This window comes from Heteronotia binoei, chromosome 10 (assembly GCF_032191835.1).
Source record: "Heteronotia binoei isolate CCM8104 ecotype False Entrance Well chromosome 10, APGP_CSIRO_Hbin_v1, whole genome shotgun sequence".
In the NCBI taxonomy this organism is placed as follows: domain Eukaryota; kingdom Metazoa; phylum Chordata; class Lepidosauria; order Squamata; family Gekkonidae; genus Heteronotia; species Heteronotia binoei.
Window position 1 is genome coordinate 72,689,734 of NC_083232.1, and position 23,227 is coordinate 72,712,960.

The following is a 23,227-nucleotide window of genomic DNA, read 5'->3' on the forward strand; positions in this document are numbered from 1 at the left end:
CCTGATAGGAGCCCTCCGGAGGTCTGATTTGGCCCCTGGGTCGCATATTTGACACCCCTAGTCTAGGTCGACTCTTGGAATGTGCTTAATCACCCAGCTTTTTAGGCTGCATTGTGTATTTTATGGCCCTTTTCTATTCCTATTAACATTTTAGAGAGATTTGTGTCACTGCTGTGCACATATATACACACACACAAAGACACACAAACTTATTCTTGTTGCTTAAGGTTCTTCAAGTACGCTTCACAGGCGGTGGGTTTTAAAATTTAATCCATGTGCTCATTTAATGAACTTACTGATAAACATGTTAACCACAGGGCTTTGTTATTGAGGGAGCACTGTGGAATGGAGTTCCGGAACCCCTTTGTGGAAACAAAATTATCCAAAAAATGCTTAAAAGCTCATGAGGAGAACCCATTGTGTTTCTCCATTTCCCTCTTGAGAGTTCTGGCACCTTTTTTTCCAGAAAAAAAGTCCTGGCTAACCTTGTATGTAGAGCATAGCTCTGGGTAGACATTTGGGGTTCTGCTTTCTCTGGTTTGGAAAATTCCTGGAGATTTGGGGGCAGTGTCTGTTGAGGGGACAGTCTTTGGCAAGGAGAAGGAGACTGTTGGGGATGTGATGCCACAGAATCCACCATCTGAAGCTGCTATGTACTCCAGGGAACTAATCTCTATAGTCTGCATATCGGTTGTCATTCTGTGAGAGCACCAGGCCCCCACAGTTAGTGATCTGCCCTGACAATTGAAGCCCCTCTCCCTTCCCCTCCTCTTGCAATGTATGGTGGTGCCCTCCCAGAGTTTACTTAATTATTTAAATACATGTATCCTCTTTGTTTTGATGCCTGCTCGGGACTGTAAAAACAAGAGGGGTTATCCAGTACCTCTCAGGCCCCAAGTCATCGCTACAGTTTTATATTCATGTGAAAAATAAAAATAATATTAAAAAAAAACATTTTGCCTGCTGTGTGTAGATGAAATATTTCCTAAAGCAGAGCTCAATAATTTGAGAAGGGGGAAAGTGGAAAGAAATGGCATTATAGAGGAGAGAGGAATTTTCTAGTGTCATCTGGAAATGATGTTACATTCTCCTGAAACTCCACTCTCCACAGGCATTACTTCCAAAATCTCTTGCCATTTTCTGCCCCAAGGCTGGGAACTCTAAGCAAACTGAAGCAAGTCACTCAAGTATTTCTGAAGTACTTTCCATCCAAGGGGGGAAAGTTGGAGTTCAAATGAAAGAATAAGGTGCATTTAATGTAATAGTAGCTGATGAATCTGCAAGATTCATGTATTGGTAGTGGCAGCAGAGTTACAGTGGCATTGCAGATGTAAATTGTGACTTTCTTAATTGGCTACATTGGTGTGAGTAAATTAGATTTTGAACCATCAGCTGCAACTTAAAAAAAATTAAAACAAAAAAACTGCATTTTCATGTTTTGCTTCTTTTTTTTTCCAGGAAAAAGGGAAATCCCCCAACCCCAATGGTGGGAATATATAACGCCAATGTCAACACTCAGCTCCCCACAAAACCAGGTGTATTCAAAAAGGGAAGGAAGAACAATGAGTCTCATGTCTATGCAGTCATTGATGACACCATGGTTTACGGGCACTTGCTGGATAACTTGAGTGGACCTAGAAATGCTGAGATAGGTGTGTACCAGCCTTTTACTGGTGCCACGAGCCCTAAGCCTCCATCTCCACCTCCAATCTCATCTTTCAGGAAAATGTCCAAACTATCTACGACTGAGGAGTCCTCTTCACCGATGACTGACAATGAGACATATGCCTTCACACATCGTGCTCTGGAGCCACTTAAGAGCAATGGTGACGCACATGTTAGTGGCAATGGAGAGGTGGACACATCTTTACGTGGAAAAAGGGAACTGGAAAACTCAGTGTTATAACCATGATACAAAATCTATGACTTTTTGGGGAAATAGAAGGAACTATGGTTGACACGCATCTGTATCTTTTTTTCCTTTAAAAGGAATATTTTTAGAGCCTATTTTTATACAGTTTCCTTTGTAAAACGTTACTGTGGCTCAGGTCAGTACATTACTCAGAATTTTGAACATAGAAAGGAATGGCAAAGATGCATTTTGAACTTTTATTATAAGAAGACTTTCAAAACAAAGCTACTGGATAGTAAATGAACCAGGAAAATTGCATTGCCAAAAAGCACCTGTTGATTTCTTTGGCTTTTGAAGATGGACTAACATTGATTTGAAGATTCCAGCCGTGCCGCAGAAGAAATACTCATGGGGGGAAATGGCATAACTTGAAGAAGGCTTTCTAAATTTAGAGAAGATGACTTTTGTTGATGACGTAGCCCCAAGTTGTGGATGACCGAGGATTACACCAGAATAGACATCTGGGCAACAAAATAAAAATGATGGTTGTGTTTGAAAATAACAATTCCCCACCCAATCGGTTGTGTAATATATGTACAATAAAATATTTTATTTGCATTTTTCTTTATATGGAAATAATTTGGTGAATTTTAACCAACGGTCAACACTGATACTTGTGAAAGGTTGAGTATTCGTCATACTGTGCTGCCAAAAAATCGAATGTGAGGAAATTATTACTTCAGTATTAAAATTGTGACACACAGAATAGCCTCCCTTTATGCTGAATTCTCAATTTATAGTGCAATGCATGGTCACTTTTAAATATGAAACATATATTGGTGAATAAAACAAAAGTCTGAATAACTTATGGGGCTGAGTTCAGCCAGTTTTCAGGCAGGTTTATGGTCTGAAGATACAGCAACATACCAGTAAGCCACTTCTAGGTTTCCTAGAAATTGTACTATAAAAATGTAAGACAACTTTGGCCAGTTGTATCAGTGGTCAATGTACTTCTTTACAGTTAGAAGTTGTGCAAAACAACAATTGTGGTTTAATGCTAACATACAGACATCCCAACCCTTTACACAATACTGAACTTCCTGACATTGATTTGTCTTCAAGTACCTCATTCTTGGGTCTTGTGCAACATCCACCAAGTTACATGTTGTTCTAGACTTTCAAGCTGTTTTATTGTGACAAAACTCATGCACTGTGGTTGTTGGGTTTTTTTAATCAGCACTTGGAAGATACAATAGGTATGGAGAGATAATATGTGGCTTGACAACAGTATTTTATACACCACTACCATACAATGGTTTCACATAACACCCCATTCAGCTAAGGGCCTTCTGTGTGTGTGTGCATATGTAATGATTAAACATAAATGTAGTTAATATTCTTCTGCTCTAGTATTCAGTCTCTTCTCCAAGCTATGCAAGCAGATGTTTTTAAAAGAAACTTAAAATGTTGCCATTTGTCCAGGGTTTCTTGAGGCTCATTTTATGCATACAAAAGTAAGCACTAGGCTATGGCCAGATTGTGAAATTATGAGATTTTGGTTTCCACTCCTCTGCCCCTCCCCCAGTGAGCGTAGTCATTGATTTGTTTGTTTTATACGCATAACCTGAAATTTGTCTTTTAATTTCCTTTTCAAGTTGTGTGACCTTGAACTTCCTGGCAGCAAGCCAATTTCTGAAAGAGATTTGCTTCTCTAGTAAACAATATATTTATCTTACTGCTATACTTTTTGACTGGCTCTTGTTAAATCCTTTTGGCACACCCAACAACATGCAAGAGAACCTCCCTGAGAATACTGGATCAAATCTGAATTAATATTCATTTCCTCCTCTCACCTTAGAATTATTAGTTTTTGTTCCTATTTCTATAGAGTCATTCAATAACTTATTCACTGTGTATATATTTTTAAATGAGATGTAAGGTGATGATTTTATTTGTAACTATTTGTCATGTTTGTATGTAACTGAAATTCTCATGCTTGTTCTTTTATAATCATAACATTGTAATTTCTTAAGATCTCTTTGATACAGGCATTTGGGTATTGTGTACTACAACAAAAAACATGCAGTTAATGCAAAGGAGGGTTTTTTGTGTGTAATGTCTTTAAAATGAAATAAATTGTTTGCAAGGATATCCTATTCTCCTAACTTAATGACTTTTGTGCACCCTGTTGAAGAGCCTGCTTTGAAGTCTCTTTTGATGTGATACCTGGCCAAGAAAAAAATCTACTCGACATGAAATGACTTGTGGCTGGTTTGAGACTGTTTCCTGTGCTTGTCGCTGATTATGAATAGTCGCCCCATGATCAACTTGGTAGCAAATATCAGTACTTTGTGACTTGCCAAGTGAAATGCAGACCATCAGCTATAATAATGTGACCTGGCAAAATCTCCCATTTTTGCTTGCCTGGGGCAGCAAAAACACAGGGGTGGGATGTCTTTGGCTTGAAGGATCATAAATTATGCAAGTTTGTCCTATGGATTTATTTTTCCAGTTCTATAAATTTTCCAGTTCAGGTATTGGATGGCCTAAGTTATAGATCTTCGCCAACATTTTCCAACTTTTAAAATATTAATTGCTGTTCAGAATAACCAAATCCTTGTTTGAAAGGGGGGAGGGGGTTGCATCCACTGATTCTAAGGGAGAGACTTCCTCTGCAATGGACAGATTCAGGCAGGTACCACATAGGTTATTTGTCCCAGGTTTGATGCTTTGCCCCCCCCCCCCCCCCCCCGCTTCTCTCCAGCATTGTGAGGTAGGAAAGTTAGAGGTTTTCTGGTCCTACTTTCACAGCAGCCATTTTCCCTGAAACAGCCATTACCACCATCATCGGGGTTTTTTTTGTGTCTTTCTGTCAGTAAATGAATATCTTTGTAGCAATAGAATGTAATAACTGTGTCATTTTCTGTGAATTCTCAGCTTTCATCTATAGTAAGTTTCAGTCCCATACTCCACATCAGAAGGGGCCAGAGGTTTACTTAAAAAAATATTGTGAATTCACAGAAAACGATACACTATAAAATTGCTGGTTTTAAAAACGTAATACTATGGGCTTGGCCCTCTGTTGGAGCTTCAAGGGGATAGGTATTTTGTTGTGAGAGGGAGTCATAGAAGTGGCCTTAGGAAAAATATATTTCTGAGGGAACAGGAACTTCTGAGGTGAAAAGGGGGAGGGAAGCCATCTGGGTTCTGTCAGGAGAAGAGCATAGCTTGAGACAGAACCACAGAAACTGGACAGAGCCAGCCAGACTGCAGCAAAGGCTGAGTGATGAGAGACTCAGAAGGCTGCCAAGAGACAGCAAAAGAATCATCACCTGTTTGGGGTTCTAGCTGCAAATAGTATTGCCTAAAGTTGGTGTTGTACATGTGTCCTGCTTTGATTTTCCATCCCTCATTGCTGAATTAAACCCCACTTGTCTTAAGTTCTGCTTGTGAATAGTTATAGGTGCTTGGAGGCTCTAGGAGTTGTTTTAAAATTAACATATTTTTCTTTTTGCCTATTGCATCACCCATTAGGAAGTGGAAGTTAGTGAGTGGGAGGCATGTCTGCTCTAATTTTTGGCACTGGACATGAGATGAGGGGGGTGGCAGCATTGCATACAAGCTAATATCACTTGTGGGGAAAACTGGAAATGATGTCACACGTGCAATGCTAGCAATTTTGTTTCCTGCTGCCTGCAGGAAGAGCAGGTTGTGGACAGGACATCTCTTCTGCCAAAGCAGAAGAGGTCCCAAAATTTTCTTTCTTCAGCTGGGGTTGGTGGGAGAGAATGGGCTTTCATTTAAAAGCTGAAAAGCTGGGGTGGGGGGCTTGTGCTAGAAGGCTGAGGTAGGGAAACTATGGAGCAACTTGCTATGTGGAAGGCCCATTGACAGCCTCAGCAGCAATAGAGAAACTATATAAGTCTATCTCTGTGTTGGATGCTCCATAGCAGAAGTCATTGGATCAGATCTGCAGAGAAATGTATTTTATTTGGAGCTCTGGGGTCAACTTTTGCCTTGAGCTTTAAGAGTTTTTCTCCTCTCTCCTTGTAAAAGGCAGGAAGGAAGGAGGAAGTCAGTTGCTTCCAAGCCTTGGCAGTGCCAAGTACTAACACTCAAAAGTGTTGGAAATGTTAATGGTTTTCCTGGCCAGGGACAGTGAAACATTAGCTCACACCAACTGGGAATCTGACACCTATAGGAGACAGAGACATTGGGTTGTGAGAGGCTTGTATCTTCCTGGAGGCTTCTTTGACCCAAAAGTGTTTAGGTAAATGGTTATTTATCCCTTGGCATGGAGGGAGAGGGCCCCATTTTGGGTGGTCCATGCTTGAGCTCCAGCTGAAGACTTCCGTTGCCATGTGGACAAAGAGTTTGAAGTAAACAGGAAGCGTTCAGAAGACTGTAACTTCTAAGCTTAAAGAGGCTGCCTTAGAATAAAATGATCTAGGAGCTCAGAGACTGGGGCAGACAGTTTTGGGTATAAACAAAATTGTTTGTTTATACCTTTCATATGTATTCCTTGCTCAGTCCATTGCTATGCTGAATGTATAGACTTCTAATGGGTATATATGTTTTACTTCTTATAAATTCTTTATTACTTTGAAAGCTGATAGTTGTTCTTTGGACCACATAGACCTCCACCACTTGAATGTGCTATTTAAAATGGGTGTCAGAGAAAGAATGCTACATTTCTGTTTCCCCAGAAATTCACAGGTGTGGTTAAACCATTCTTCGTGGTACCCAATTGCTGCATTGTGGGAGGCACAGGCATGAGGCAGGACTTTTGGATGGCAACTTGGGAGAAGAAGAACAACACATCACCAGGCAGAGTTTTGGGCAGCTACTGTTGCCTTGATATCTTGTGGGGCCGAATGGAGCAGTGCTTGTGGGTCGGTGGAGCCATTCCACCACATAATCTGTAGTCACAAAAATGTGTTTCTTTTTCAAACAAAATGCAGTCAGTTTTATTAATCAAATGTTACCAGATGATGAACTTGTTTTGTTGAAAAGTGACCAGGGAGTTGTCTTAATCAGTTCTGTTAGCAAACACTCCTCATTTTTAGTTTTATATCTTGATTGCAGGACTTTTGTTTTTTGTACAAAAAACAGTATTGCTCTAAATGTAAAGCTCAGAAAACTATGAACTGTAATGTCTTGTTCTTTTAGCAAATAGGCTATTTAAAACTCAATGCTCAGGGTTTTTTTTTCTTTTAAACCCATCTAATTAGTTTTTTACAAAACCTAAGAGCCTGTGATGGATTTGCATTTCTGATGCAAATTAGAAGCAGCTATTCTGTACCACTTTTGTGAAATAAAACCTATTGAGCTATTAGATAATTTACTTGTGATGGGATGGGGGTATTAGCAGGAAGATTAGCTTTTCATCAGTTTTGAATTATTCCTTTTATCTTTTTCCTTCATTTTCCTAAGCTAATGATTTGCCTTTAAAAATGCCAAGCACTGCTTAAAGTAGGCAAAAATACAACATTTCTCTAATGTATCTGTGTCATTAGTGAGAGCTGCATCTAATTTGGTCTCATCAACCATTATCAGAAAGCATGTTGGAATACTCTGCTTCCTATTTTCATATGAACAGTGAACCTGAGTACGCTGGAAGCTGCATGAGAGAATTGTGGAAATGTTTATCAATTTAGCTGTAGGGTGCAATCTCACAAGCAGTTTGGCCTGAAATAGCCACCCCTCACCTCCAGATCAAATGGGCACAATCAAACAGACATATTTGGCTCCCATGACCACTTGTTCTTACCTTGACCTGGAGCTAAAATGACTTCTGTGTAGATTAAATAGCCACCAGCAAATTCCAATGGCAACCTCAGCAAAGCACTTCCATGGCAGGATTCTGGGTGACTGATCATGCCAACTGGGCACACCATGGAAACACACGAGTGGTGTTTCCTTCTACGCTGTTTCCGGTGCATCCTTAACCCCCCCCCTCGACTTGCATGTCAGCACCCCCGTAGAATACAGCCAGGAGTGTGTGTGCATTTGTCTGCTTATGTGCGCACACAGTGAAACTTAGATAAAACCCAACCCATCCACATTAGTGATGTGGATCACCAACCACAGGACCATGGTACTATGATTCCGGATTAGGCAGCACTGCCTGATAGACAGAAACCATCTCAAATTCAGGCAGCTTATTTAAAGCCAAGATACCGCAACCTGCCTGTCTGACTGCACCCCTAGCCTCAGCCATTGAAATAATAGCATCTATCCTGAGAGTTAGAATTATTTTATCTGAAAGAGAGTGACAGCAGTCTTCTGAATCATGAAAATAGTTTTGACTCAGCTTGGGAAGGAGGAGGCTGGCCTTTCAAAATGTCCTTTGCTTTTCCTTGTATAAAAGTGTATATATGTATGTAATTTCTAGTTAGATACCGTCACCATCTGTTGAATTCATTTTTGTTTTAAATATGCAGTCCAATAGAATGCTGAAAATGAAACTAGTGTATTCCTGGCTTTTGAGGGGTAGCACTGTATTATACAAAAATATATTCCCTTACAGATGCTTCAGACCTTCTAGTTAGCCCCAAGAGGAAGCCAAAGAGAGGTAGGTGCGGCTGCATGTTTTTAAAAATGAGGAAAACTGAGTAATATAGTTTCCAGCTGGGCCTGCTTTTTATAATTTATGTATCACTTCGGTGACAGGGTGTGTGTGTGGGAATCTGTGGGAACCTTATCTCTGTTGCTACAGGGAGTGGCGGCGAACTCCTGTCAACCAGCAGTGAAGAAGTGTTCAAAATTTATTTGAAACGTAGTTTGAAAATTTGTGCATGAATATGGATTCATCAACATGACATACCAAACTTTTCTTAACCAATCTGAATTGTTAGTTCTGTTTTTTTCCCAATGAAGTGATCAATATTCTAGCATCTGTCAATAAATCCAACATTGTAATCATGGACTTGTTTGGCACAAATAGTTTTCTCAGGGCTTTTTTTTTTTCTGAGGAAAGAGGTGCTGGAACTCTCAAGAGGGAAATGAAAGAGAAACACATGGGTGCCCCCCTCATATACTTTTTAACACTTTTTGATAACTTTGTTGCTACAAAGAGATTCCAGAACTTTGTCCCACAGCATTCCCCAAGAAAAAAACTCCACTTTTTTTCTGCTTATGCCCCAAATAGACAGTACCTACAAGCAGTGTGGGCACCATACCTATCTATCTGCCTGAAGCTTGCCATAGTGATGGGCTCCCATGCTCTGACTGTGACAATGAAGTGATGAGAATCCCCCAGAGATTCTGTTGAAAGTCTTTACAAAATCCTCGACTCCTTCCCTCTATATATTGAAAGTAGCTGTGCTGAAACCTCTGTCAATCTGAAACCTCTGTCATTGGTTAAACTGTCCTAAAGTCCGAGGGAAGACAGAGATGGTCTGTGTGGCTGCCCTGATCCTAGGGAAGGGTAGAGCAAAAATGCCTTGCAAGGTAGAAAGGCAGGGGTACACCTTGTTGGAGACTGGTCACCACTTTCTGCTCCACACAGTAATTGCATCCCTTTTGTCCCTGTTGCCTGGCTGGATACCGACTTTGTGTGCAGAACCGATCAAAGACATGATCTCAAAAACATGACAGAGCCACACGTAGAGCCATTTTGAAAGAGGCTTCCTTGTGCTGCCCATGACTTTTAAAGAAGGCTCTGCTTCTGTGCCGAAAGTTTTCCACAGTAGTTGCCAGAATGAAATTGATAGTTATGATTACTATTGAGCTGGCAGCTATACATATTTGTGGATCTTCTTCGAAGGCCCTGGAAAAGAGCAGGCCAGAGGCCCAAGAACAGGGCAAAGCCAACATCCTAATCTTGTCAGATCTCAGAAGCTAAGGAAGGTTAGCCCTTGTTAGTATCAGATGGGAGACCAGCAAGGAAGTCCAGGGTTGCTACACAGAGGCAGGCCAACTACCTTTGAATATCTCTTGCCTTGAAAAAAACCTGTAGCGTTGCCATAAGTTGGCTGTGACCTGATGGAAAAAGGGGGTGGGGAAAAATTGGCTTCTAATTTATCCCTGCTGTCCTCAAAACATTTAATGTGTTGTGCACTAAATATCCATCTCTCCCACCTCCTGTATGGAGACCAGGGGAGAGTCAAATGTTGATTTTATAGCAAGGATCCTGCTTCTATGTGGTTGCAATGTATTGTTGTTGTTCAGTTGCCCAGTCAAGTCTGACTCTTTGTGACCCCATGGACCAAGTCATGCCAGGCCCTCCTGTCTTCCACCATCCTCCAAAGTCTGCTCTAATTCGTGTTAGTTACATCAGTAATGCTGCCCAGCCGTCTCATCTTTTGCCATCCCCTTCTTTTGCCTTCTGTCTTTCCCAGCATCAGGATCTTCTCCAGTGAGTGCTCCCTTCTCATTTGGTGGCCTAATCATTTGAGCTTCAGCATCTGACCTTCCAGGGAACAGTCTGGGTTGATTCCCCTTAGGACTGACTGATTTGATCTTGCAGTTCAAGGGACTCTCAAGAGTCTTCTCCAGCACCACAGCTGGAAAGCATAAATTTTTCTGCGCTCGGCCTTCCTTATGGTCCAACTCTCAATGTATACCCAGTGCTTTTTCTGAGCAGGAATGCAGTTCCAGCTAGCTTGGCATTAGGGGTGTGTGATCTAATATGCAAATGAGTTCCTGCTGGACCTTTTCTTTAAAAAAGCTCTGTGTATACCACACCTTGAAGTAGTGTTGCCAGCTCTGGGCTGAGAAATTACTGGAGATTTGGAGGTGGACAAGTTTGGAAATAGTGGAAATTTGAGGAGGGGAGGGACTTTAGTGAGGTATACCATAGAATCTACCTTCCAAAGTGGCCATTTTCTTCAGGGGAACTGATTTCTGTTGCCTGGAGATCAATTCGAATCCCAGGAGATCCCACCTGGTGGTGGTTAACTCTATCCTGAGGATGGCAGGGTTTGGGGAGGGGGCAGATCTCAGTGTGATATAATACCATATAGTCCACCCACCAAAGCAGCCATTTTCTCTATAGAAACTGATCACTGTTGCATGAAGATCAACAGGTAAGGGGCAATCCATGCCACCTACCCATCTATGATGGTTTCCATTTCAGATATTACTAGAACAATATGGGGTTAGCAACCATGGCACAAAGGTAAGCAGTTCTATGCATACAGTGGTTTTCAGGAGTATACCTAATCTCTCCTAGCAAATGATCCCAAAAGTGAAAAGGGATACCTCTTCCAGGTTCAGGCAGGATGTTAACAATTGTGGGTTTGTGAACAAGTTTTCAGTCACCCTTTAGTGCATCTATTGGGACAGGGCCCTAAAGGAATGTATTGTGGTCAGGTAAATCAATTTAGCACTCGATAGATATAGTGTGTTCTTTCCTTTTGATCGCTGTCTATGACACACTGTTCCTCATATAGTTGTGTCTGTGCCTGCTTGCTTGTGATCTAAACCACTGCGCTTGACTCAGACTCCGTTCAGCATTAGAAAAGCACAGCATTCTTGCCAGATGTGCAAGGCATGCTTATTAGTCTGCAGCAACAGTCCTTGAAGGAAGAATGAAAAGCTGAGTTCTGCTTTCTAAGTGGCTCTGGAATGGCTTGGAAGGTGCCAGCTCTGCTTTCTCTTGACTTAAGCAGTTTCCACAGCCAGTATATGATTAATGCCCGATTTAAGAACTGGAGACAAGTTGTAAGTAGGTTACGTTCATGACTAGGGGAATGAATCAGAGTTCTTTACTGCCTGTGGGAAAATGTTGTGTCTCGACTTTGTGTGTGTGGGCACACATACACACACATACTTCTCACCACACTTCAAATTATTGATGGAGAGTCACCATCCAAAGTTAGCACTGTTAAGGAAGTAGAAGAATGGGATGGGGTGGCTCTTTATGCCCCAGTTCAGGTCCTTTAGAGCCTGCATAGATGTTAAGTCACAATTAGAGGTTCGGCAGCTGTGATGAAACTGGTGATAAAAATCCCAGGGACTATGTGTCTGCATCTGGTATGTGTAGTGGCAGGGCTTGTTTTTGTAGAAAAAACCCAGCAGGAACGCATTTGCATATTAGGCCACACCCCCTGATGCCAAGCTAGCCAGAACTGCGTTCCTGCTCAAAAAAAGTCCTGTGTAGTGGAGATTCTCAAGTTTTTCCTTTTAAAAGCAATAAGGACAGCTGTCTTGGGCCCTGTGCTGCTAGGGGTGAGGGAGCCCATCCACCAATTGCCCCATTACAAAAGCATCCTTTTGCCCCTGTCCTACCCAGGGCTCAGGTGGCCCGTGATGCAGTGGGCTGGCCCCCACCTGCCTCGTACAAGGTAAGGGTCACACCTTGTTTGGCACCAGTGTGTGTGGGGGGGGGGCGGTGCCAGGGACTTTTGTCCAGGGCCCCAGAATTACTAAGACTATCCCATGTAAAAGGTGCAGACACTTCACATACCCAAGAGTGACCCTGTTTTCTTCCATAAGTTGTTCAGTCCATCTATCTTTATGGGTTGATTCATTCACTGTGCGAGGCTACATTGACTTGACTTCAGCAGGACTGACTTGGTAATGATTCGGTGCTTGCACAGGGGACGACCTTTACTTTTCCTTTATGTCGGGCTTGCTGTGTACCAATCCTTATGACAAATCCTTCTTTTGCTTTTCCCCATTGCATAAGGCAGCCTTGAGAGGCTGTGACCAGCAGAAGAGGAGTGGTAACTCTTTCCCCCACTGACTGTGGCTCAGAACCCTCCCTTGCTCTTCTCCTATTTGCAACCTCCTACCCTGGTTCTCATAAAAAGAAGGAAAAACACCCATTGAATTTCAGCACTGTTCTTTTAAGAAGTTGCAGGGATAAGATAATGTTTGTGTCTTGTCTCTTTATGCACTTCAGCTTTGCTCTGAAATGCTTTGAAAGCCCATGGGTAAGTCATAATGCCCCACCCCCCGCTCCGAACTTTAAAACAGTCTATTATAAAGCTCAGATCTATATAAAAACAGTCGTGATCAGTCTTTCAAACTCCAGCAGGGAAGGCTGGTCAAGCACTTTCCAGCTCCAAATGGTACAACAGCGACTCCTTGTGGCAAGATATAGTTACTGGCTGGAACTGAGCATTTCTTGTGTTTCTTTTTTGTGTCTCCTTTCAAAGACAGAATATTAGTAGGAGCAGGACAAGAACTACAGCAATGAAAAGTACTTTCTTTGTATGTCTAAATGAGTGCAGAAGGGACTCCATCTTGAGTATGAATAATTTATAACATGTTTTTCTTTCATAAGTGCAAATATGGGCAAGTGTTCACATTGGATTCTCCATCCGAGGCTGGAAGAGCACAGCAAAAGACTATGCACCTGGGTTCCTGCACTTATGGAGCCCTCCATTAATCAACCTAAAGGAGTGATTGTATTTTTAGTTCCATCTGTTAGGTAATGTGGAGAGGAGGGAGAAGACATCGTGTACTGGGTTCAGGGCTCCCTTCCAGCTCCCAAGGAAGGAACAGCTGTCAGGATATAGCTAGAAGGTGCATACTCCATGGGTGTTGCATGTGTCCTGCCCCCAAGTGCCTGTCTTTTATGTTGAGAGTACAAAAGATTTATGCACAAAACCTTGTTTCTGCTCACTGATTGCCCTCAAGCCAATTATGCTTTGGCAGCATTTAACTCAAGGCAGCTGTCGTCTGTCATGCACGATGCCAGAAACATTTATGCACTGGTAGATTTAAAAAATACATAGTTCTAGCAAATTACCTGTAGCTGTAGAAGCAGACTCGAAGTTACGTGCACTATCTATACTTCAGCCTAGGGAGAAAGGGAAAGGAAGTCGGAATAATGACTGCATCTTGGTTCCATACTCATTAATGCTGTAGTAGTGCATTTGCTTTGGACATAGAAGGTTCCAGGTTCAATCCCGGGTATCTTCAGTTTAAAATGTCAGGTTGTAGGGTATGTAAAAGACCTCTCCCTGAATTGCTGGAGCACAATCTCCAATTAGAGTAGGCTGAGCTCAATAGACCAGTGGTCAGAATTCATTATAAGGCAGCTTTGTATGTTCACAATTAGGAGTGCAGCTACTTTTTTTTATCACTCTTTCACCACCATGAAAGATTTCATTTATAGGATTGTTGTATATTCTGCCAGCCAGTGTCTGTGCATGACTGGCATTGCTCTCGCTGAATTCTGAAATATATCAGAAAGGAAATCTTAAAAACAAAGATATTTCTTTTAAAAAGGGTATTTTGTGCTTTCCCAGTTACTTGCTTCGACAATATTTCCAGTCTTGCAGTTGCATGATTTAAAAAAAATATATATACTTTTAGAAAATTCTAAAAATACTTTTAGAAATTTAGAAAACCTGTAGCCAGCAGGGCTTGAACCCTTAGAAGCGGGGCATCATGATGGGGAAGATGGCAGTCCTCCTTTCTTTTGTGTTTGCCATCAGAGTGGGGGCAGGAAGCAGTCAGGCACCTCTTCACCGTGCAGCTCAGCTGAGAGTCCTCTTTGGAAGGAACACTTCTTTTGAATTTGAATTGCCCCATATTTGATTCCTACGAACTGCTCTGGAACAAATTTGAAAAGCCTCTAAATATGAAGTTCCAACATTTTTCTACTGTGGCTTACAACTCTTGATATAAGATCCAAAAATCTGCCTACACATTTTTCAAAAAATCCTGTTTGGTTCATGGCATATGCTGCTATTGTGTGATCGGTGCTATAAAGTCATTTCCCTTGCCCTAGGCTCTCTGCTGTCTTTGTCTTCTATTTCACATAGTTCTTCAGATCTGGTTCTTGGTTGTGGTTCAATGCTTAGCACCCCTGCAGTTGTAAGAAAAAGCCCCCTACTTTTCATACACATGGACATCATGATCACCAGTATGGTTGCCAGGGTGCCTGGAGTTTTGACTCGCACACATCTGCTCTAAGAAGTGGACTTTGCCCACGGTTTCTAAGGCTTATGTGGATACTATAAGCCTCAGCTTTGCATCAGTATTCTACATCTCTGGATGGGTGTTAGCCAGAACTACAGACGAGCCTCCAGCCGCTCCCTGCTTGCACAGCCTTGGCTGTTGTAGTGGAAAAAGCCACGCCGCCATGAACTGTACAGGCAAACAGTTTCCAGCCTGTTTCCATGAACCAAAGGCTAACACCACCAGAATCCATCTTGTTTTCCTGACTCCATTACAGCAAAGCAAGAGACTCACGTATCCAACAGCTGCTTCAACTTCTGCATAAGGCAATCAAGCTTATCTTAGGCGTGGATCCTGCCAGGCTGCCTAAGCTTTTGTCCAACGGAACCCAAGACAAAGGATGGTGCCAGCAGAGGAGTAAAGAAGAGGAAGAACAGCTTCACTCAGAGCCATAGTTATTGTATAAATCGGGTGTCACCTTAGGTATCAATTTGACCCTCTATTGTCACTTATAGATAAGTTTGGAAAGCTTGTTTAATCACCTCCATCCAATACCTCCACCCATGCCCTGCCCTAATTGTCACACTGGAGCCTCCCCCTTGCCCATTGTTACCTGGAAGCCGAATCAGGTAACCAGGGCCAGGTCCACTCATTGGCCAGGTATGGGTATCCAATCAGGTGCCCCCCAAAACTGGCCATTGGCTACCACACAAGTCCAGCCCTTATGGTCATTGCAGAGCCTCCCCTTTTTCTGAGGTCATGCACCAGCTGACTACCTGTCATCCGCCCCTGAACCTCCTACCCCCTTGGGGGTCAAGGCAGACTTTATAATCTCTGACCCGAGATTCTGCACATGTGCATCTGGCAGTACCCCATTCCTGCTGTTTAGATACATCCCCGATTCCTGATCAGTTGAGGGTCCCTTCCCCCATCGCCCTAGCTTATCGCCATTGGAGCCTTCCTCGAAGACTACAATCGGTAGTCCTGTTTGTCTATCCCTGTGTTACCTCTGTGCATTTCTCTCTATTTTTATTAGGTCTGTATGTGTGTTATATGTATTCATTACCTTGTATGTGTGTTCTACAAGTTTCTGTAATAAACGCATAATTGTTTTCCTTAATTAGTGTCATTGGTAAATTTAGCAATTTCTGGAAGTGGAATCCTGTATACATAGATTCTAGATCCTTTTTAAGCCAAAGGTGCCCACCTGTCAATTCCCCTACCTCTTTTGAGGGCATTTTGGCTTACACAGTGAAGGTTGGTGTAAAGGCTTCATTAAACATCTCTGACACTTCTCTGTCCATCTTCTTTTCATTCCACTGCAAGTAAACTTGATGCTAGTGGTGGTGAGCTGCAGGTTGGGGAAGTCCCTCAGCCATGAACTCACTGGGAAGCTTGGGTGTAAGGTGGTAAACCACAAAACTTTCTGACCCATTGTGGCTCAAAATAATGCCAGAAAAGTTCCGCTTAGAAGGAGGGACCAATGTCTGTAGCTGTTGACTTGGCCAATGAGCCATGGCTTGGAGGTTTGGGACAAGGCTGGATGCAGAGTCCAGGAATGAGCATAGAAATAGTAGAGTAATATATGACCCTTGTTTTCTAGTTTCATTTGGGAAATTCAGCAACAATGGTGGCACTGCAGGGTGGGTGGGGCCAGATGAATGCATTTACTTTGTTGATACCCCACCTTTCTCCCCTAAGTAGCTTACCACATCAATTTTCCTCTCCTCCATTTCATCTTCTTTTCTGAGGCATGTTAGGCTGAATGTATGTGACTGGCCCCAGGTCACCTAGCAAGCTTTAATGGCAGAGTGGGGATTTGAAACTGGGTCTCCCAGATCCTAGCCCAACATTATCCCACTAGATCACACTGAGTCTCATATAGCTTAGTGGTGCACTATAAACTTGATAGTACAACGGTGCTTCTGTGCAGTATTGATGCTTTGCTTATAATAGGTAGTCCTCAGTAACCAACTATCCTCTCATTATCATGATGAGCGTGGAGTATTCTGAATCTTGAAATGGACTTTATCCCATGTATCGTAATAGTAGGTGATGCTGTTTCCCTCTCTCTCTCCTGCACATTTTAATTCAGGAACAATAATAATACTTATTGTTTTATTTAACACACTTTAGCCTAGATATGTGTGATGGACTGCACTTTTTAAAAGCTTAGAAGTGCTGTACAAACAGCTGAAGGACTGTGAAGGGTTCACAAAACAAAGAGCCTTGAGTGACAGGCTGTTCCAAGCAGGCTGTTCCTTGAGTGACAGGCTGTTCCTGAGCCATTCGTGGGAAGGGCGGGATATAAATCTCGAATAAATAAATAAAATAAATAAAATCAGATTGATTAGCATCAGCTGAGCAGAGAAAGTCTTGAAAGAGCTGCATGTCAAGGAGAGATTCAGTCAGATTCCTCCCTTGACTGAATTCAGTGTGGTTTTAGCCATAGCTGAGAACAGCTGAGTATTGACAGTTTCAGATTTCAGCCCTGACTTGAGAGCAGTTTAACACAGACAAGAGAACTGGGGGAAGATTGGCAAGGAAGTTTGGGAAGTAGGCGAAGACTATCATTCGGGCCAAGGAAAGGGGATAGATTTTCTAGAAAGAGATAAAAATTCCCTACCCAGTCAAACAGGGAGTTAGCTCTGAAGAGTGTAGAGATCCCTCCCTGGTCTGATGTGGTCAAAAACTGCTTGTAGAGAACTTAGAAATCAGATTTTTTTAAAAAAAACCCAAGTAGTGGTGTTTCAAGAGAATGGGTTTGGGTACTGGAAGGAGTGTACCAGTCTTCTAGAAACCAACACAGTGGGACAGCCAGAATTCTTCAGTAAAGAGGAAAAAATTACTAGGATGAAGGAGAAAGAAAAACAGTAAAAGGGAAAGAAAACAGAGGGAAAATATTGCCTCTGAAAGAGGGAAGTTGATGGGGCCATCATAAATTGCTACCCCACCCCATTTGTATAATGGTGTCTAATCTCACAGCCTTAAATGGATTGTATCTGTCGAAGAAAGATTTTTGCCAGTCCCATTTTGGTGACTCATTGTATCAGACAACACCCAACTAAATAATTGCATGCCTCACTGTTTAGTGGAAGCATTTGCTTTAACACATTTAGAAGACATGATGTTATATCTGGAAGATTTCCTGTAACCTGATTCAGGGCAGCCTACATGTTGTAGCATCAGAGATGCTTGCCAAAAGTTGCTTGGGTGAATCTCTGTAGCTATCTTCTCAGATGCTGATAATTTCTAAGCTCAGAAATAAGGACCTGTAGAAAATAGGGTGCTTTCTCAGGTCTGGCTCATAGATATCAACGTGCTTCAAAGATTGGAGACTGATCCAGTTGGAGACTTGGATCTTTGGTTAGAGCACTGGAAGGACAAACTGTTTTTATTTGGTTCCAAGCTATGCCAACGTCTGGTGGAAACTCTTTTCCCAGATCCCAAGGCCTAAAATAACAGATGTAAGGCTTATGTCTACAGCAGAATTTCACAGTTCTTTTTTTTCTTGTTTTGGCATAGAGAGGAAATCTATGTCAGACAATTCCATCTGTTTACCAATTAGAAGCAATGTTCTGTATTCTGTAACAAAATTCATTTTGTGTCTTGCTATATGTATGGCATGTGTGCTGAAGCTGAGATTATGTGCAATCAGGGCTATTTTTGAGCAGGAATGCACAGGAACACAGTTCCTGCTGGCTTGGTGTCAGGGAGTGTGGCCTAATATGCAAATAAGTCACTCCTGAGCTTAAGTTCTGTGTGAAACTATGGCGATGTCAGGGGGGTATGGCCTGATATGCAAATGTGTTCCTGTGTGCAATGTATATTTGGATGCTATTCCATACAGTTAATGAAGCTGCTTTATACTGAGTTAGCCCTGGGCCATCTTGCTGTCTACTCTAGCTGCAGCTTTCTAGGGCAGGGGTGTCAAACATGTGGCCAGGGGGCTGAATCAGGCCCCTGGAGGGTTCCTATCAGGTCCATGAGGAACTGGCTGTCATCTGCTTCCTTCTCCCTCTTTCTAGTTTCCTTCTGCATAACAGCTTGCCTTCCAAGGCTTGCTCAGTTGCACAGGAGCTACAGAGCAAAATCTCTATTTTCTCTATTAACTGAGACTCCTCCCTTGGGGAAGTAGGGGAGGAGGGATAGCTTGCTTTGCCAGGCTCTCAATAACACAGCAGAGCTACTGAGCCAAGTCTCTCTTCCTCCTATTGTCTGAGGCTCCTCCCCCTCCTCATCCCCTGGAGAAGGAAGGAAAGAACCAGAGCTTGCTTTGCCCAGTTCCCTGGACCCCATAGGAGAAATACAAAGAAAGCGCCTTTAAGACCAACGAGTGCTAATGTTTTAAGCATGTTTTATTTTTAAGTTTTTTTAAAAAAATCTTTATTGTGTTTGTCTGTGCCCTTTATAAAGTTTATATCTGTGCTACATAATCTTAAATATGTACACACATGGCCCAGCCCGACATGGCCTGGCCCAACAAGGTCTCATTTGTGTTTAGGGCTGCCAAGCTCCCAGTCTGGGCAGGAGTACCCCTGCCCGGGAGATTCCCAACCCTCTGGAGCATGTGGGACCGGCGGGGGGAACCTCCCCCTATGTCACAGGTGTGATGCTGTTACCCAGAAGTGATATCATCACGCTGGTGATGCTGCGCATGGTCGCTCTAGGTGTTTCTGGGAAAACTCTATGGGTTTTTCAGATGCTCTAGCCATTTGGGAGGAGAAACTCTATGGTACAATAGGTACCATAGAGTTTTTCCCCTCCCAAATGGCTAGAGCACCCAGGAAAACCATAGAGTTTTTCTGGAAACATCTAGAATGGCCGTGTGCAGCATCGCCGGCATGATGACGTCACTTCCACGCACAGAAGTCCCCCACTCCAGGACGAAGAGGACTTGGCAACCTATTTGTGTCAGATTTGGCCCTCATAACAAATGAGTTCAACACCCCTGTAATCTAGGGCCTTCAGCAGAGATGGGTCTTTCTCAGTACCTTGTTGGATCCTCCAACTGGAGGTCTGAGAGTCTGAACCTGGTGGGACCTTCTGTGGGCAAAGCATATGCTTTACCACTACATCAATGCTCTTCCCCGTAAAGGAATTCCAAGGAGGTGCCTTGGTGGAATGTTATAGAGATAGAAAGATGGTTATAAAGCCTGCCTCTGTTGTAGGATTCCAGTAGAATACTGCAATATGGTCTCTGAAAAGGAGATCAGGCAAGTGATGGGAAAGACCTCCTTTTGAGCCCCTGGAGAACTGCTGCCAACCAGAGCAATCATAAGGCAGCATCATATGTCCTTTGCAAGCTGTGGAAGTGATGGCCAGAGGGTCACCAGGACTGGCCTGCCAAGCATAGGGTTGCCAACTGTGTTTCAGAGTGACATTACCAGGCCCTCAGTCTCAGACTCTGGGAAGCTTGAGGCTAACACTCCCCACCCCCATCTCATCCCAGGGAGCATTCTCCATCATATGCCCGTGGAGTGACCTCTTCGCCTGAGTTTTGTGTTCAATTTTCAAAATGCCTGACAAAGGGAATAGTCTTGGCACATTTCTCTTGCATGGGGATTGGATAAGCATATGGAGCAGAGGTCCGTGGCTATTAGCCACAGCTTATTGCTGGAACTCTCTGTCTGGAGCAGTGATGCTCTGTATTCTTGTGCTTGGGGAGGCCAGTGGAAGGGCTTCTAGCCTCACTGGTGGACCTCTAGATGGCACTTGGGGGGTTTTTTGGCCACTGTGTGACACAGAGTATTGGACTGGATGGGCCATTGGCCTGATCCAACATGGCTTCTCTTATGTTCTTACGTGGAGTAATCTCACAAAATTGGTGGCATTCTTCTGCCGTTTAGCCAGAACCAAACAAGGTTTCACCCTCATGGTCTGTTGCAGAGAAAGAAAAAAACAGAAAACAAATTCAGCCAAGCCGCTTGCTTGCATGTCAGTCCAGCATACTCCGGAGGCTGACTGCGTTGATGGTTGAACTTGTAGGGCTGCCAGTTCCAGGATGGGAAATTCCTGGGGACATTCCTGGGGTTGTAGGGACAGGAAGGACCTCAATGGGGTATAATACCATAGAGCCCATCCTCCAAAGCAGCCATTTTTTCCAGGGGAACTGTCTGGAGGGCAGTTGTAATTTTGGGAGATCTCCAGGACTCACCTGCAGATTCAAATGCCTGCACTCTGTGCTGCTTTATGAAGGGAGGAAGCAGGTTCCTTTCCCCAGGCACTGCTCAGGTCAAAGTATAACGAGGCCCTCACACAGGTCAGGGAACCAAGTGTTTCCCTGACAGGGGAAAGAAACTGCTGGCCACATGCTCAAGGGCACTGAGTCAGGTGCCAGAATTGTTATAAATGGAAGCTAGCAACCCTCACTTCAAAGGCATGGGTATCTTGTGAATATTTATTTATTTTATTCCATTCAATTAATATTCTGCTCTCCCCGCTGAAGCAGGCTCAGGGTGGCTTACAAGGACTAGCTACGGTAAATCTATTTGTGGTGTTTCCAGTGTTGCGTATTCCTTTGTAAATGGAAACAGGGGGAAGGAGCTTGCTTCAAGACACCATGCCTGCTTCAGGGTGCACTGCGTCTTGCATGCGCATTCCTCTTCCCACGTGGAGTTAGGGTTGCCGGGTCCCACAGAGTAGCTGGCAGGGGATGGGGGAGGGGCACTTACCAGGAGCTGGGGAGGAATGCCAGAAAGTAATGTGACATGCCTATGTAACCTGGAAGTGATTTAGGCACATGGGGGAGCAATGCTCCGGTTTTGGGGCAAAATTCTATGGTGAATTAACTTCTACTCCCTACCTCTCCACTGCCGCCCTTAGAATTAACTTCTAGCATACAATTTTGCCCAAAATCCAGAGCATCGGCCCTGATATCCACAATGTGCCTATGCCACTTCTGGGTCATATAGGAATGTTGCATTAATTTCCAGTATTCTTCCCTTTTGCAGGGGCTAATTCCCTTTGCTGGGCAGTTGGCTGGCAGCAGTTGGGTTGCCAGACTCCAGGTGGGGCTTGGAGATCTCCCGCTTTTATAACTGATCTCCCAGCTGGCAGAGATCAGCTGCCCTGGAGAAAATGGTTACTTTGAAGGGTGGACTCCATGGCATTGTACCATGCTGAGGCCCTTCCCTTCCCTTCCCTTCCCCTCCCCAAAACCCACCCTCTCCTGGATCCACCCCCAAAGTCTCCAAGTATTTTCCAACACAGTCCTGGCAACCCTGGCAGCAGAGAGGTGGGGGAGTAAAAGCAGGAGAACCCCTGCCCTCACTTGGGGGGTGGGGTCCGGCAGCTCAGAGATGGCATTGGCCTTTGTTTGGCACCTAGATAATACACAATAGCACCAATGATTAGCCTAATGATTAACCTACATGTAGGACTCAAGGCCACAAATGTTTTGCCTCGTTCATCTTTTTGGATGATAGTACATTTGTGTGGTTTAAAACTGTGACCTGTGCCAGTTCTGAACAGCTGAGAACCATTTGCTTGGGATCATTGCCACCCAAACTATTTCAAGTGCAGCCAGGGTTCTTGACAATCCAATGACTTTTATTTGACGCTTTGCCAGCTGCAAATGCCACAGAATTTTGAACAAGGCCCTGAAGTCCCTCCCAAAGGGTTTGCAGCTATTGTTCTGTCATTGCTTCTCTTCTTTCCTCTCCTTTCTCTTGCTCTGTTCCCTTTGGAGACAAAGATGGAAGGTTCTTAAATCATGAGAAGATAAAAAGAATCCTGCTGGATCAGACCAGTGGTTCATCTAGTCCAGCATTGTGAATCATGCAATGACTAACCAATTGCTCTGGCAGAGGGTCAACAAAGAAAGGCGAAGAGGCCTAGACCTTCCCCTAACGTTGCCTTCTAGGACTGATATTTAGTTGTTAGTGGCCTCTGCATTTGGAGATTCCCTGAAGTTATCACACCTCATAGCCATTGATGGATTTAGCCTCCAGTTTGGTGTAGTGGTTAAGTGCACGGACTCTTATCTGGGAGAACTGGGTTTGATTCCACACTCTTCCACTTGCAGCTTCTGGAATGACTTTGGGTCAGCCATAGCTCTTGTAGGAGTTGTCCTTGTAGGAGTTGTCCATGAAAGCGCAGCTGCTGTAAGAACTCTCTCAGCCCCACCTACCTCACATGGTGCCTGTTGTGGGGGGGAAGGTAAAAGGAGATTGTGACGACTCTGAGACTCTGAGATTCAGAGTATAGGGCAGGATATAAATCCAATATCATTGTCATCATCATCTTCTTCTCTGTCTAATCCTCCTTTAAACACATTCATGGCCATTGCTATGTCCACTAGCAGTGAATCAATCCTACAGGTTAATTATTTGTTGAGTAGAAGAAGGTTTGAAGAGAAAGGGAACATGCAGTGCTGACAAGACCTGAGGTGATTAGACACTTGATTTCTGGAAGACATGTCCATCTGAACATGGAGGACATCAATAACTATAAGATGTGCTGGACAGATGAAACCTCCATGTTCAGCATCAGTGTACCTCTGACTTGCAATTGCAG

At 43.4% G+C, this 23,227-nt stretch overlaps 1 protein-coding gene across 1 annotated transcript in view; it reads left to right on the top strand.

Annotated features, from left to right (window-relative positions):
* CDCP1 (CUB domain containing protein 1) overlaps positions 1 to 2,468 on the top strand; it is a 52,935-nt gene extending 50,467 nt beyond the window's left edge. The window contains exon 9 of the mRNA XM_060247717.1: positions 1,459 to 2,468. Coding sequence (XP_060103700.1) covers positions 1,459 to 1,906 — 448 coding nt within the window. The 3' untranslated portion in view covers positions 1,907 to 2,468. The remainder of the gene's footprint in view (positions 1 to 1,458) is intronic.
* Positions 2,469 to 23,227: the final 20,759 nt, after the last annotated feature.